General features: G+C 27.5%; 3 protein-coding genes across 3 annotated transcripts; 1 reads left to right on the forward strand and 2 right to left on the reverse strand.

Moving 5' to 3' along the window:
- Positions 1-584: 584 nt before the first annotated feature.
- LOC111038600 (isopentenyl-diphosphate Delta-isomerase 1-like) lies at positions 585-3,452 on the reverse strand. The gene is made up of 3 exons (XM_022321764.1): positions 3,377-3,452; positions 1,636-2,091; positions 585-1,576 (listed from the first exon to the last, which is right to left on the reverse strand). Exons 2-3 carry the CDS (start codon positions 2,076-2,078, stop codon positions 1,306-1,308), a joined length of 714 nt encoding a protein of 237 aa, XP_022177456.1. The 5' UTR covers positions 2,079-2,091; positions 3,377-3,452; the 3' UTR covers positions 585-1,305.
- Positions 3,453-6,730: 3,278 nt separating this feature from the next.
- LOC111038608 (mitochondrial import inner membrane translocase subunit Tim23-like) lies at positions 6,731-9,544 on the forward strand. The gene is made up of 4 exons (XM_022321774.1): positions 6,731-6,981; positions 7,123-7,372; positions 7,477-7,649; positions 8,890-9,544. The coding sequence occupies exons 1-4, from the start codon at positions 6,954-6,956 to the stop codon at positions 9,015-9,017; spliced, it is 579 nt and encodes a 192-aa protein (XP_022177466.1). The 5' UTR covers positions 6,731-6,953; the 3' UTR covers positions 9,018-9,544.
- Positions 9,545-13,627: 4,083 nt separating this feature from the next.
- Positions 13,628-14,381, reverse strand: LOC111038618. The gene is made up of 3 exons (XM_022321783.1): positions 14,121-14,381; positions 13,938-14,042; positions 13,628-13,765 (listed from the first exon to the last, which is right to left on the reverse strand). Exons 1-3 carry the CDS (start codon positions 14,379-14,381, stop codon positions 13,646-13,648), a joined length of 486 nt encoding a protein of 161 aa, XP_022177475.1. The 3' UTR covers positions 13,628-13,645.
- Between the last annotated feature and the right edge of the window lie 804 nt (positions 14,382-15,185).

Raw genomic sequence — 15,185 nt, forward strand, 5'->3', positions numbered from 1 at the left:
CTTATAACTAAAACTATAAACATCTAATTGTTGACTTACTCGAATTATTGTAATTATAACTTATGAACTTATGAATTATCTCAGAAATATTATGTTTATCTGTAGTTATAACTAATGGCTAATATATATTACTTATAATCAAAGTGTATCTATAAATACCTTAAATTATGAAGGTATGAATTTAAAATGTGTAAAACATTATTTTTGCTTTTACACTTAATATAAATACTTATTTTTATTTAAATTAACATCATTCTATAATAAATTACAAAAATAAATAATACACATTTTTGAATGGGTCTATGTAAACTCTGTATGTGAAGAAAATCAAGTAATAGTGTACAATTAATGTAAAATATTATTTTTTTAAAAAGCCATAATTTTAATAATAACAATTACGTCTTCATTAAATCATAGTTACGCTTAATAAACCGAAAAATATGTAAAACTTATAAATAAAATGTTAGTAAAAATAAAGAATTACTGACCTAAAATTGATATAATATAAAATCATAATTTTTATAACAATCATCCTCATCAAATAATATTAAGTCATGCGTATGTGCCAAAAAGCCGTATGAAATTTAAAAATAAAAATAATAATTTCAGAACAAATCATAATAATATAATATAGATAGGTAGGTTATATAATGTTTTTTGATGGTATGTCAAAATATTTTGAACTGTGAACTAAAATGATGTGATACAGTTTGTGGATATTCTAACATGTGTGAACAACAGTGACAATCAATTTATGAACATAACTAGTTTAATTGGCAGTTGAAATAACTTAGATTTTTTCAGTTGATTTAGAAATAATGCATGAAGTTAAAATAAATTTGAAATTTTTTCGTTTTTATGATTTTGTACGTAAATATTTATATTAAACTGGGATAAGTCATTAACTTTACTTTTTTCTATACTTTTAACTTATAAAGTTAAATTTGTGATTTGTTAACTGTTAACTTCTAACGTATCAATCTTGTATTCTCTTAACATAATTTAACTCGAATTAATTATTTTCCTTAATAGTAGAATAGATATGCCGATCCTGGAACTGCCTCTCCGCCTCACCGTCTCTTTCACCAAGCACGTACACCGCCGGGGGTACGTGCGTGGTGAAAGAGGCGGTGAGGCGGTGAGGCGGTGAGGCGGAAAGGCGGAGAGGCGGAGATGCGAAAGAAGCGGTGCCAGGATCGGCAAATCTATTCTACTTTTAATTTTTCCCACCTTTTCATATTATAAACAGTAAAAATGTTTATATAGTCCCAATCTTAATAAATATTTCCAACAGTCGAAAAATGTTTAATAAGTAATAATTTTTTTATGATTCATGACTTTCTCCAGAGATTTTAAATTGTTCCACCAATCTGTCAATTCGTTTTGTGCAATTAGATTAAACCATGGTGTAATTGGATGATTTAAATTCTGTAAGAATTTATTCATTTTTGATTTGGGGATATACAGGGCAGTTGTCACTTCATCTGGATTGGGGTCCAAAGAAACATCTTTGTGCAAAATAAATATATAATCAATTTCGTGTTCACCCCAGGTTCCATCTCCTTTGGACATGTACCTAAAAAAATACATCAAATCAAATGCAAATTTTTGAATGTATCGATAAGCTGTCATTACCTTATTCTGGTTATATACTGCAAGTCATTAGGTTGACACTGGCTGGAAGGAATTCCTAATTCAAACACAAGCCTGCGACAAGCAGCAGCTTTAGCACCTTCTAAGTCTTTGCGCTCATGTTCAATCTCGTATAGCGGATGACTGCAACAAGCATTTGTATAATGATCGGGGAATGTGATCTTGGTCGATGAACGCTGTTGTAATAGTAGTTCATCCTTGGTATTGAACAAAAAGACACTAAACGCACGATGTAACGGAAGGTTACCATTTACAAGTCTATGACAGTCTCGTTTACTGGCAAAGCCGCACTCTTGATCGTGTTGATCAACAAGAATACAGCGTTCTTCGAGAGCAGCTTCTTGTACAATATTTAATGGTTTGGGTACAGTTGATAACAATCTGCGTAAGGGTAATGTATTCAGTGACTTAGAAATCAACTTCATAATAATGTATAACCTGTTGGTAAATATAAACAAATAAATTAAAATATTAATTACGTAAAGTAAAGTGCTTTTACTAGCAATGTCTGTTCAATTGTGTTTAATGAACTAACAATTAACTTTACTAAGTCTATTTGAATATTTCTACATTTTATAGGTAATATATTATTATGAAAAAAATCATTTGTAAATGAATAAAAAGCATAGGTTATAAATATAGGTACTAGATTGATATATTATTCTTTTTCTATTGTTGTATAACTTGTGTTAAACGGTATCTACATATAAATGTAATCTTGATTTACTAAGTTATTTGTTGTACATCTATTTTAAATACTCAATTATGCAGCTATTCCCTGTTCCGATTGCATATTAATAAATAAATTTCTAATTTTATAATGCCTAAACTAAGCCAAAAATATACTTATTTACGTTTTAAAAAATGAAACAAAAAGTTAAGATTGATTTAAGGTTTCAAACAAAAATAATACACCTATTTGAAATTACGAACTAATTATTATGACTTAGTATAACATCTACAGTTTCTGACATTCGTGCAAATATTAAAGTGAAATCTAAAATTATGTAATTTGATTTTTTTCAATTAGTACATAACTACATACATGGGTAGATATTTTGAATTGCATTGATTTGATAGCTGAATAATAATTGTTGACCAACCTCCAGTAGGTATAATAAATTAAAAAACTCATTCAGATATGAAAATTATTCATGAAAAACTTGAACTTTTTAGTTCCTACTCCTATTAATTATTATTCAATGCTTGATCCTTGGTCTTAAATAATGTGTAGACACTCCCAGCAATAATAATTATGTTACAAGTATTTATATAATTATATTGAATATCTACTTACAAAAATTAAATATTTGTAATTATTTAAAAAAATATATAATTAAGTAGACTACTAACTATCTGGTAAAACGACATTGTAAATAGAAAAAACTTTTATTAATTGAAAACATTAAATTAATATATATTTATTTTTAATAAGCCTTTAGGTATTTAATATAATAACATTTTAGCAAGATATAACACATTACATATACCTAATTAAATATTTTTAATACTAGCCTAAAGGATTTAAGAATAGAAAAAAACAATTTAAAAAAAGGAAGAAAGAAATAGGTAGGGATCTCTTACAAGTTACAACCACAAATAAATAAATAAAAAGTTGTATTTAAAACGTACTGTAATATACCCTACTATCGTGATTGAATATCCTAAGTACCTATTGGCTATTCTATGTCTTACCAAAGAAACAAAATATAAAACAACATACCTCGAACAAAAAATTGAAGTCCATTAAAGAACTTATTGACTGGTTAGGTACGTATTTACTGCGCACTCAGACGAACGACACTGATCACAGCATAATAGGCAGAAGACATAGTGCACGCGACGTCTCAACCGGTGTGTAAAGAATAATAATAATTATTCTGAATAATTATTATTCTTTATGCTATATTATAGAGTACAGACTGTGGTCGAACAGCTGATCGTTTTGCTTATATTATCCTGGAGGCTCGGCAGGATGTTATAAACGTTTTTTCTATATGTTATTTGACTAAACATAATATTTTAAAGTATTATTTATAGGCAGATTTTAAGCATATACTACTAGTATACGTATTAATTTAGTAGTAATTAGCATTTACAACATTTAAACAAATTTATTCATATTTACATAAAAGATTATTTAATTTTTACAATCATCATTATCATGGTATAACAAAAAAAAAACTAAAAAGTGATAATCTTGAATTTCAAGCATTCAACTTCAACTGAAATATTTTTCGATGATCAATGGTATTTTGATAGATGCCGGTTCTATCGTTTTCTGTTAGTAGTGGCAATGTTCCATTATCATTCATTGAAATTATGAAATATTGTCTTCAAAGCTTCAGCTATTTCTTATTTATACTTTGCTACGTCGTCAATTATGTGATATGATGATACTATTTGACCAATGCGATAACTTCCTTCTTAAATTTAAATTTTAGATTAAAATCATAAACAGTACAAAATACAAATTACAAACAATAGAAACATTAATTTGTTGGCTGTTGACACTTGTTGTCTACTCCTCATTTTTAACAAATTATCTTACTGTAACTTCTCTTATTTTGTATAACTATGTTCTGCTACACAATATGATCGCAAGAGTCATGTACACCATATTATCGCTATTTAATTTAGTAATTTGTTGATTTATTATTGGTTAATTGTACGATTTCTATTAAGTTCTTATGAAATTATCGGTAATTGTGTATTAAATAAATATAAAAGTTGATTGATATAATTTGTAACTTGTACATTGTATAACGCTCAATCATGCCCCCCAAAAAAAAAATAAAGTTTAAGAAATCTTAAACTTAGTTTTCATATTTACAAGAAGGTAATAAAAAAAAAGTTATTTGTATCTAAATTCAACAAATATTTGACTATCTGACATGTACAACCAATCGAATGTGTGATAATATTTTGAATAAGTATCAAGCTCAACCAATATTTTATTAAGATGACTGTTAATATACAGCTATAGAGGTGTTAAGTTGTAAAAAATATGTCAAGCTCTAAATGAGTTCACAATAAATTAGATAAATATATAAAGTTTCACAGGGAGAATCAACGATATGAATTCTAAGATTATTTGTAAATATGTATTGTTTAAATACACCTGTGTAGTTATTTAAATGTATGGTTGGGTTTGTGGAAAATATTTAACTAGATTGAAAATATTTTGTATAAAAGCAAAAGCAGTTACACCGTAAAGTATACTAATAACTACACATCTCATTAGGTGTATCGCCTAGTATGCATATTAAATATTGTGAATATAAATTATATATTTATGTTTGTTTATGGTTTTACATTTTTATATAATAAGTACTCAATATTTATAGTCTTGTACAGTTGTAAGTAACCACGGTATTTCATTGTTTAAATAATTATTAGGGGGTTGGAACTTTCTATATTATACATTGTAATATTGCCATTCACAATCTTAGATCATACATAGACTACATGCTATATAATCTAAGTTTACAATAATATTCTAGAAATTCTATTTGATAAGATCATAATCTAAGATAATTTGTACTGGAAACAACGGGATTGGCGGGTGTGGGGCTCCGGTCCGGTTTTTGTACGGATTTTGTGTGAAAAAAGAAATTGACCGATCATCCCGAACTTGGTGGTGAATTATTATAATTTATTATAATTTTGTTATAGAAATTTGCATAAATCTATAAACGTTTATACATAGAACCATGGATAAAAGTTTAAATATAAGCATGGGCTATGGGAATTAAGCGCCAGGATAAAACAAGTTACCTAGCTAGCACTACAGCATTCCCATTTCTTCTTCTACAAAATGTCAGTACTCAAACTAAGCCACCGATACAAGTATCGTACAAAATTTAACGTCTTCGTCTGTATATTACCACCATTGACCTATAAAAAAATGGCCTGCAAGTGGAAAGAGAGGTACTGAATCCAATATTGTTTAGAGGAGATACAGCATAAAAGAAGAGATATCATAGAAGAACAAATCATTTTCCCATTGATCACCACACACAAAATTTACTCATTTTTCCATGATATATATACTTTTTTCTTTGAAAACTTTCTTAAACTATACTCTATTTCTTTCATATTCATATATTTATATATTATATATATATGATATCTTTCTAACAGTCTATAGTCTTTTTTAAGTAATAACTAGGTATAGGGCATTATCAGTAAATTTCTTTATAATATGTATATGCAAAGTAGGTATAAGCTGTATGTTCCTTCTTATGTTTTTTTATTCCCAACATCACAACCCGGAACAAAACATTTGTTGTTTTTACTAATTTCATAAACATATTAATAGACGTCGATAGCCGTTAATAATAATACTCATTACAAATTGACAATTGTCAGTATTACAAGTTATAATATTTTTAATTATTACGTAGATCGCCGGTCTTGCAAGGTAACTAGTAACTACAAAGTGCAAAATTAATGGATCCACGATCCGCTGCCAGGTTAGCTGCTGAAAACAGGACAACAATTGCAAACAGCGCACTCTGCCGAGATTATCATCTGTAGTAAATACCCCTCGAACAAGGTGGGAGGATGTTAGCCGGTCCACCGTATATATCCACCTTGTGTATATGATTACGATTACCACAAAGCGTGAGCTGCTAACAATCGATAGGGTCGGTGCGGGGGACGAGATGCTGCAATTGTCCCTTGATATCATCACCATTTGCATCCCACCGTTAACCAGCTGTTTTACTGACGGGCAGAGTTATCAGTGTTCAAAAATTCGTGAACAAATTTCAGATGGATAAAACATTTCTCAACTAAACAAATCGAAATAAAAAAATCTATACTTAGCATACTTTTCAACAGAAATTCGGTTCTGGAAAATTAAAGATACATCGATATTCCACCCTCGGAGTTGGATGCATTCGAGGACGTGATCAAACTCAGTACTCACGTAGATGGCGCCACTGCCTTGCATACCAATATTCAAGAATGTGAACCCCTCGGTAGGCGCAACGGGTGGAAATATGCTAGTCGGTGGTGGTGGCGAGAACGATCGATCTTTGTACCCGAGTAAGCCAGTGTGTGTACCGTAGTTTTCGTAGGATGCTGTTGGTAGTGCACGGTGTAATCAACTAAGCATTTCTGGATAGATTAGCACTCAATCGAGATACTATCCTTATCTTTGTTACAGTCACCGCACTCTCAATTTATACTACTTATATGTGTACGAAACACTATAAAAGTCACAACTTAAAACGGTTGTTTGTGATTTTGTTTATTTTGTTCTCATTACTGTTCTTAGGACGACTACCAACAACATGTTAGATTTAAAAGACGACGATAAAGGTTAGTTATACTTAGTTTAGTACGCTTTTCGTACCTGTAATATCTGTAACCCCACAATTTATGTATATATAGCAATGAACCTAAAATTATCTTAAACTTATAAATTAAACTACTTAATCTTAAACACTTCTGTCATTGCAGATAATGAAAAAGGAGTATTATTGGTTCCATCTCCATATTTAAAATATGACCCACGAATTCAGCCTTCTCAACCAGAGTATATATTTCTAGAAGGTGTTGGCTCTAAGAAACGGGGACGTTTTGAAATGTGTTTCATTGAAATCGGTACATGGTATTCGGTGGGCTCTGCAATCGGTGTTATACGTGGAGCACATAATGGCATGAAAATCGTATTGCGCGATAAACAAACTCGCACATATAACAGAACACAGTGAGACATTTTATTATTGTTATTTTGTTGGTATACGTCTTATAAACTTTAATTATGAACATTATTTTTGTATTCATTATAAAGTAATAAAATGTGATTTTTAGATTGTTGAATAGCGTTTTAAAACATGGATCTAGTATGTCAAATAAATATGGAACGATAATGGTATACTATAGTATTTTTGGGATAATACTAGAAAATGCTCGAGGCCAACAAGATGATATCTATAATAATATTATTGCTGGAACAAGCACAGGACTTTTATATAGGTCTACAAGTGAGTTTTTAATTAATTAGTTTTGTTATTCTAATGCTGTTCATTTAAGTTTATTATTATGAATGAATTGGTAAGTATAGATTTAATTTTTAGTTTGGACATAACTTTTCCTTTTTTATTGTTTTAAAGCCCGGCAACTATAGCCATTAGCTGTTTGTAGTGGGAAATGATTGGTTTGAAACACGTATTGTGCTAACCTAACCTTGTATTGCAAAGATATTATTACTAAAAATCTCGGGGGGTCACCCATCCGGGGCTAGCAACGCCGACCAGTGTACACACTCAAATCGTGCACACAACAGACACCGACAACGCCACAACATAACTTTTATATACTTTAAGGTTAAATACATTGTATGTAACTTAATCATATAAGACATTTTTCATAAAGCCTAAATGGCTAAATCTATTGAAAATCGGGCGATATAATATTTTTAATGTTTTTATAATGAAAAAAGGTATAAAACAAGAGCTGTGAAAATTACATAGGTACCTATAAACACCACCGTAACTGAAGTAATGTATTCTTATGATACCTTTTTCTTACAATTATGTGTCATTGTTTTCAAATGTATATAAGTGATGCGAAACAATTACCTAGCATCCAATTTCTACCTTCTATTGTTTTTTTTTTAATTAAGCATCTACTTCTAATAATCTAGAAGCTGTTTAGACGTGTGGACAATTGGAAGTAAAAAAATAATAATAAATCGATCAATATAAAAAACAAGAGTACCTACTGATTAAAAATTAAAATACCATATCAAAAAAATTATTTATTGAAAATTATAATACTCCCAATAAGATCAGTATTAATGTATTTAAAGTAAAATGTTAAAAATTAATAATTTAATATTACCTAAGTGAAATTGATTGAGTTATTTTATGTAAAAATTATGTTTAGTTCTATAGTTGATCCATACAAATTATAAAATCAATTATGATATATATTTATAAGTTCATAACATTTTGATTTTTTTATATACAAACTCATTATAAATAAAGTTTTTGATATTTTATTTTAGTTTTTTTAATTCTTATTACTAATATTTTTAATGATTGATTGAATATTTTTTTTTACTTTACTTATGATATTATACATTGTTCTAAAACGTCACGTATCCTTATTCGGCCTAATAATATAATCTTTATGTGCCTGAGTATAAATTATAATAAATAAATTTCAATTTCAATATACATTTTAGAATTATTAAATTAAAACAAACTGAAAATATTTCAGGTGGTCTCAGAAGTTGTGGCATTGGTGGTCTGATCGGCTTCAGCTTAACAACAATATATAGTTTGATTTCATCAAGGATTAAAATTATTGAAGATATACGTGAAACCATCATACATTTCAAAAACTGATAACTATAAAATATTTGAAAAAAAATCACAGGTTTCCAATGGCTCGTACTCTTGCCGATATTGTTCAACTATAATAAACTATTGTACTAAATTAATAATTATTATATACACATTATACTCTTACAGTGGCGTGCCAAAGAGGGGAGGGGGTTGAGAAAAAGAATGGTGATATTGAAAAGCATGTTATTAAATATGAATAGTATCTGTTGGGTACATTTCAATTACCCCCCTCCCCCCTGATAAATTTCTGGATCCACTCCTGTACTTTTATACGTATTATACGGTTATGAAATCCTGTCTTAATTTTTTTTAAACTATTAATGTATACAAAAATTAGCCCTTTAAATGTTATCTTGAATTTTCGTACAACTAATAAGTACTTTAAAATAGTTATGATAAATGTCGTTCTTTAAAGGTTATTTATGTACTTAATAATCCAGAAATAATGTTATTGACGAAAGATGTTAATAAAGTCTTAAGTCATTATACTCAAGTACACGTATTATAATTTTGATAAATTCTAAGAAAATATTATTCATTCATTTACTTTATTGTGTGCATTTTGGGTTAAAGTATACAAATAAAAGGGTTTTAATTTTTATAAGATACTATACCTATTACTTATTATACAATCTTTATTATTTTACAAGATATTTGTGATTATCTGTTATTTAACATTAACATTGTTATTAACAAGTTTTGTTTTTGCAGAAATGTAGGTTTTTCCATAAGCTCGACTTAATATACTGGCTATTTATACATTTATTGATTTAACAATTCACTTTGTACCTTAATCATAGTTCATACTGAATTAAAATATATTGTAAGTACCGATGTACTCGAATTTAAATGTATTGTGTTAAGAACTAATTAATTATGTTAAATTGTATTGTCATATGAGTATCAATAATAATAGATTACAAAAATATATTATGTATACATCAATTAAATAATATACAATAAATTTTTTTACAATCACTCAAACATTTTATAACTTGCACGATGTTTGTACTTTCACACTGTTTAAACTGTTTAAGTGTTAAACACTTATTGTTTTTATTAACTATTATTGTGATAATTTATTCAAACTATTGTAACTAATAATAATATTGTGATAAATTAAATTTCAAAGTAAGTCATTTTTAAAACAAATTAGTCGTGATATTTTTCTGTTTTCTGTATACTTTTATTTACAACAATTGTTGTTGGTACTGACATGGGGCCACTTTTAAAATACTTTGAAGTTTGAATTTGTATTTAAATTTTAAATATATTATTTAAGATTAAACATTTATATTGTTTAATATCATTAACATTGCCTATACTAAGCCCCTAAAATAGTAATTGTGTTGCGTCTTCTTAAGGGGATTCGATACCGATCTGTTTTAAGGAGTTGAATATAGGCAATTTATATAGTACGTGCGTGCAAGACATGGTTACGTGTGTGTAGTAACTGATTATTAGTGTGAGTGACTCCCTCACCACCACTATTTCTATTATGACTCACGCACGCTCATACACATGTCAACGTGTACAACGTCGCGCGCGCGAGCAAATTAAATAGACCGTTTTTTCGACTAAAACATCCAATATTTTGTCCATCATTCCGATGGACCTAATGATACGATAAGACTTTTAAAAACTGATTTGAATTCGTTATTATGTCTTCTTGAAATAGGCCTAGCCACTATTTTGAATTTACAATTTTAATTCAGAGTAATGTAAACTTACATTTTTTTAAGTTTCACAATTTCTAAATCCATATTATAAAGATTAGGGGCCGAAATTTAAAAAAGTGACGTGGCCGATCTAAAGAAGACATAATAACGAATTCAAATCAGTTTTTAAAAGTCTTATCGCATTATTAGGGATGGACAAAAGATTGGATGTTTTAGTCTAAAAAAATGGTCGGTATCGAATCCCCTTAAATTACATCGAGGTATGTGTGTAGTATGTGCAGCTAGATCGGTAATGTCATTGTGTCAAAAAATTACGTGACCTAATTAATGTGTATGATAGAGGTCTGATAGAGGGGCAAATGGCCAACTGTCTTGAGCGTCAAGTCGATTGTTCTGTGTTCAATGGATCGGTGCGGTGTTATCACTTATTGACATTAAGGTATATTAAAATGCATACCTATTAATATGTCTGTCTAATGAAAAAAGTAAAAAGTCTAAAGTAAAATAATGATCTTTTATTTATATTGTTTCCTATAGTATTATTAATAGAAAATAAAAATAATAACATATTATGTATACAACATATAACATATTATTTAAAGTTTAATTACAAGTTCAAAAATAATATTGTTTCTAAGCTAGTTAATATATCTTGTATAATGCATTACATATTGGCAAAATGCTCATAACGCAATGTTAGTATTAATTATTGTTTCGGTAGCATGTAGCTAACTATAAAATATTTACCGCTATTGTCAAATTTTTAAATAAGACAATTATGTTTAAGAGTGAAGTTATGAAACCTTTATATTTTATTTTAAAATATGCCATCTAATTTTGTATCATTACGTTATGTATATTAAACCTTGTGTATATTTTTTGAAATATAATAATTGATCTATTTGCATGGATAAACATGTCAACAAACACAACACTACGGAACTACAGTTGTTCCGTATATATTTTCTGAGGTATAGTATCCAAAATATAAAATCACTATTTTGTAAGAGGCCTCTTTTTATTTTGTGTTACTGTTTGAATTCTAATTAGGTAATTAATTTGGTGGATAAAATTATTTATAACAGTTTCAATGAATTGTATTTAAACTAAATAAGATTTCGGGGCTATTGAACTTTTGACCTTCTACGGTTGTGCCAATGATCACTATTTTTTATCTGTATATGATAATATTACCGATCACAGGCCTATATATCTAAATAAGTATTCTATTGTATGTACTCCGGGTTGCGTAGTAATCAGTTACATATTACATGTATTAAAGATACGTAACCGAGTTACATTCGTAAGTACAAAATTGCAATAAGTTATCTAATTTTAAAATGTTACTGATTATAATTTCTTTTTATAGCTTAAATAAATATACATGTATCCAAATTACAAATTTTAAATTTAAATAGGTCATAATTATACGATATCAGTATTTGTGTTATAAATGGTAAATGTATTATTTTATTTTATAGTATAAAGGATGTAGTACATAATAATTATCTAAGTGTGTACCTTCTGTCCGCGCGTCAGTGTGTTATCTATATTTCGTGTCAACATAATAATTTATAGTACATTATTATCATTTGATGTTTCAATATTTGTATTATTTATGTGACATTATGCTCTAACTATATATATTACTATATTATATTACATTATTATATTTTGTAATATTTTGTAATCAAGGTTCTAATAAATACTGTTGATACTTTTAAATTTCAGATATAACTTAAACTTACATAATAACTTTTTTTCGTGAACATCTCATAAAAAAAATTATTCGGAGTCATTATTTTCTTGAAGAAATAAACATAAATAATTTTATAACTTGTAACTTAAAGTTTTAATGTAACTAAGTTGTAACCAGTTACTGTAGGGGCCCATCATCCTTTTTTAAAGGGCACCTTAAAAACTGATCCACGGGTCTTCGGGGTTCCAGGCCGAAAATGTATTCATGTATTTTATAACTACACCTAAAATGTTATCGTTACACACCCTCATATATATTCACATATTTTTAAATATACAAAATGATACAAAAAAAAAACAAATATTTTTTTACTCAAGTTTCACTTTTTACAATAATAATGTATAATATACTGTCTGTACACTTTAGTTCAGTGCATATACTGTACAATTATGTATAATAATCGTACCAATATACCGACATCAATAATTATTTCCTTAAAAAAAATACAGGCATGTTATAGTAATATGATATTTACCATATTTATCATAGATAATATAAAATAATTACAAACTTTAAGTAGTTTCCAAAAAAATAAAAAGATTACAACCTAACCTAACCTTGAACTTTAAAAGGTTTTTTAATGAAACAATTGTTGTTGATAAAATGTGTTATACACTTACAGGAATATTTGACTTAACTATATTAGCAATATAGCTATTGGATATTTGGATGTACTAACTGATTTTTACCCTCTTATGTCTGGTATAAATTCTTAATTTAATAAAATACTGATTTTAACCACTGCTGTATTTACTTGATATTTTGTATGACGGCAGTGTAATGTAAAATACTATTGTGGTATTATTTTATTACAACATAAAAAAAACCTGCTACACTATCGACGTTTTTTATATCAGGTGGTAGCTGATATACCTGCAAAGAGCGGACCCAATTTGTTTTTGAGGGCGAGGAAATGGTTAAAACTAATTTTTAAACTATATAGGTAACGATGTACATCATATAATTTAGTATTACGTATCTTCATTTCCTGAAAATAATACAAAAATAATTGTTGTACCTGGGTCCTTTGAAGTATTATATTGTCAAATAAATACAGTATACAGTATATACAGTATATACAGTTCAATCCATATACATATAAGTAACATTTATTTTATACACAAAAAAATTATTATCATATATCAGTTGTTTAACATTAATGTTTTTCATAATTTATTTTTTACACCTTTTTAACACAGAATTTTTGTTACATTTTGATTAACAATAACTTCATCAGTGTATTCGGGCTCGGATTTAATGTATTTCGCCATTTCGGTATACAAGATATCCCAATCCTCTGGTTCCAAATCCTATACAAAAAGGAAAAAGTTATCACATAATTAATTTTATAATTTCAAACCAGTGTGCTTTGATATCGAATCAGATCAATTATGGTAACAATCAAAGTTGCATCGGAAAAAATTATTTTAGTTCAATATTTTTTTTATCGATTTCATATTACATTTTTAATACATTACTAACAAAAACACTTTTTTCAAGAATACTATCGATATTTTCTGATTGCACGATCAACTCATCGTTTGGAATTGTGTTGGTTCTTTTTTTCGACCTCCTTTCATTTGAAATCTACAACAAGTATAGTAAAAACTAAAATAGATATAATAAACCCAGTATGGTATATATTTGAAGGTTTTTTAAAATTACTTTCTGTGCTCTACGTTGATTTTCGTAATAACTTTTGGTTTTACCTTTATTTGTATCTTTGACAGATACTGTCACTATTGAATTATCGTTCTGATTAATGAGTTCGAATTCGTCGTTTGACGTACCAACATTTCTATTACTTGATATTTCGTCTTGACAGTAGGTCAATTTTTTACCTATCAAACATTTAAAGAAAATAAATTTATACAAATTGTATAAACATTTACAAAAAAAAATTATTTTTTTTATGATTTTAAACATTTTTTTTAATCGAAATTGGTCAGATGTTAATGAATAGTATAACAAATCACACTAAAGTATATTTTAGAAACTTATTATTTTTAGTTGTTATTAGAAAATCAGTTGCATAGGAATTGCTTTAGTTGATTTTTTTTTATGTACACAGTGTAACAGAAAGACCTTTCAAATAAATACAAAAAAATGATAACAATAACATAATATAAAAATATAATTATGAAAAATGTATGTATAATAAATAATTTAAGAAATATACTCATATCAAGTAAAAGAAAAACAAGAATATTTTGAAAAAAATTGTAAAAATTAAACAATTGACTTAAATTATCATATTTACCATAAAAATTTGTTTGAAATGTTATTTACAAATTTACTGTTTTGATTTTTTCCAAAAAAAATTTAATAAAATTTGAAAAACAAAAAAATAAAATGTTGTATTGAACTTTTAATGCAAAACGTCTATATTTCTAAACAAGATAAGATATTTATATATATAGATGAAAGTATTTATTATTGAAATTTAATTATTTAAGGTTTTTTCTAACCTTGTTTTTACTGTTTTAGTTTTAACTTAAATACGAGAAATATAATATAATGTAAAATATTATATACAAAAAAAAGGGAAATAAGTAACCACTCTGCTGAATAGTAAGTATGGAAAGTAACTAAAATCGTTGTTCATCATTTAAATATCTACTTTCTCCCAGCATTGAACTTAAGATGTCAGTAAAAAAAATATGTGCTTATAATATATTTTTAGATATTTTGGTTAAGAGTATAAATTACTACTACATTTGAGAAATGTTG

The sequence above is a fragment of the Myzus persicae genome, unplaced genomic scaffold (genome assembly GCF_001856785.1).
Source record: "Myzus persicae strain clone G006 unplaced genomic scaffold, MPER_G0061.0, whole genome shotgun sequence".
Classification (NCBI taxonomy): Eukaryota; Metazoa; Arthropoda; class Insecta; order Hemiptera; family Aphididae; genus Myzus; species Myzus persicae.

Excerpts from the sequence above, each read along its gene's own strand:
- LOC111038600 (XM_022321764.1), bottom strand. The coding sequence starts at position 2,078 with ATGAAGTTGATTTCTAAGTCACTGAATACATTACCCTTACGCAGATTG. Across the intron at positions 1,577-1,635 it reads CAGTATATAACCAGAATAAG|GTACATGTCCAAAGGAGATG; the intron begins GTAATGACAGCT and ends GTATTTTTTTAG.
- LOC111038608 (XM_022321774.1), top strand. The coding sequence starts at position 6,954 with ATGTTAGATTTAAAAGACGACGATAAAG. Across the intron at positions 7,373-7,476 it reads CGCACATATAACAGAACACA|ATTGTTGAATAGCGTTTTAA; the intron begins GTGAGACATTTT and ends TGTGATTTTTAG. Across the intron at positions 7,650-8,889 it reads ACTTTTATATAGGTCTACAA|GTGGTCTCAGAAGTTGTGGC; the intron begins GTGAGTTTTTAA and ends AAAATATTTCAG.
- LOC111038618 (XM_022321783.1), bottom strand. The coding sequence starts at position 14,381 with ATGTTTAAAATCATAAAAAAAATAATTTTTTTTTGTAAATGTTTATAC. Across the intron at positions 14,043-14,120 it reads ATCAACGTAGAGCACAGAAA|ATTTCAAATGAAAGGAGGTC; the intron begins GTAATTTTAAAA and ends TACTTGTTGTAG. Across the intron at positions 13,766-13,937 it reads TTCTTGAAAAAAGTGTTTTT|GATTTGGAACCAGAGGATTG; the intron begins GTTAGTAATGTA and ends CTTTTTGTATAG.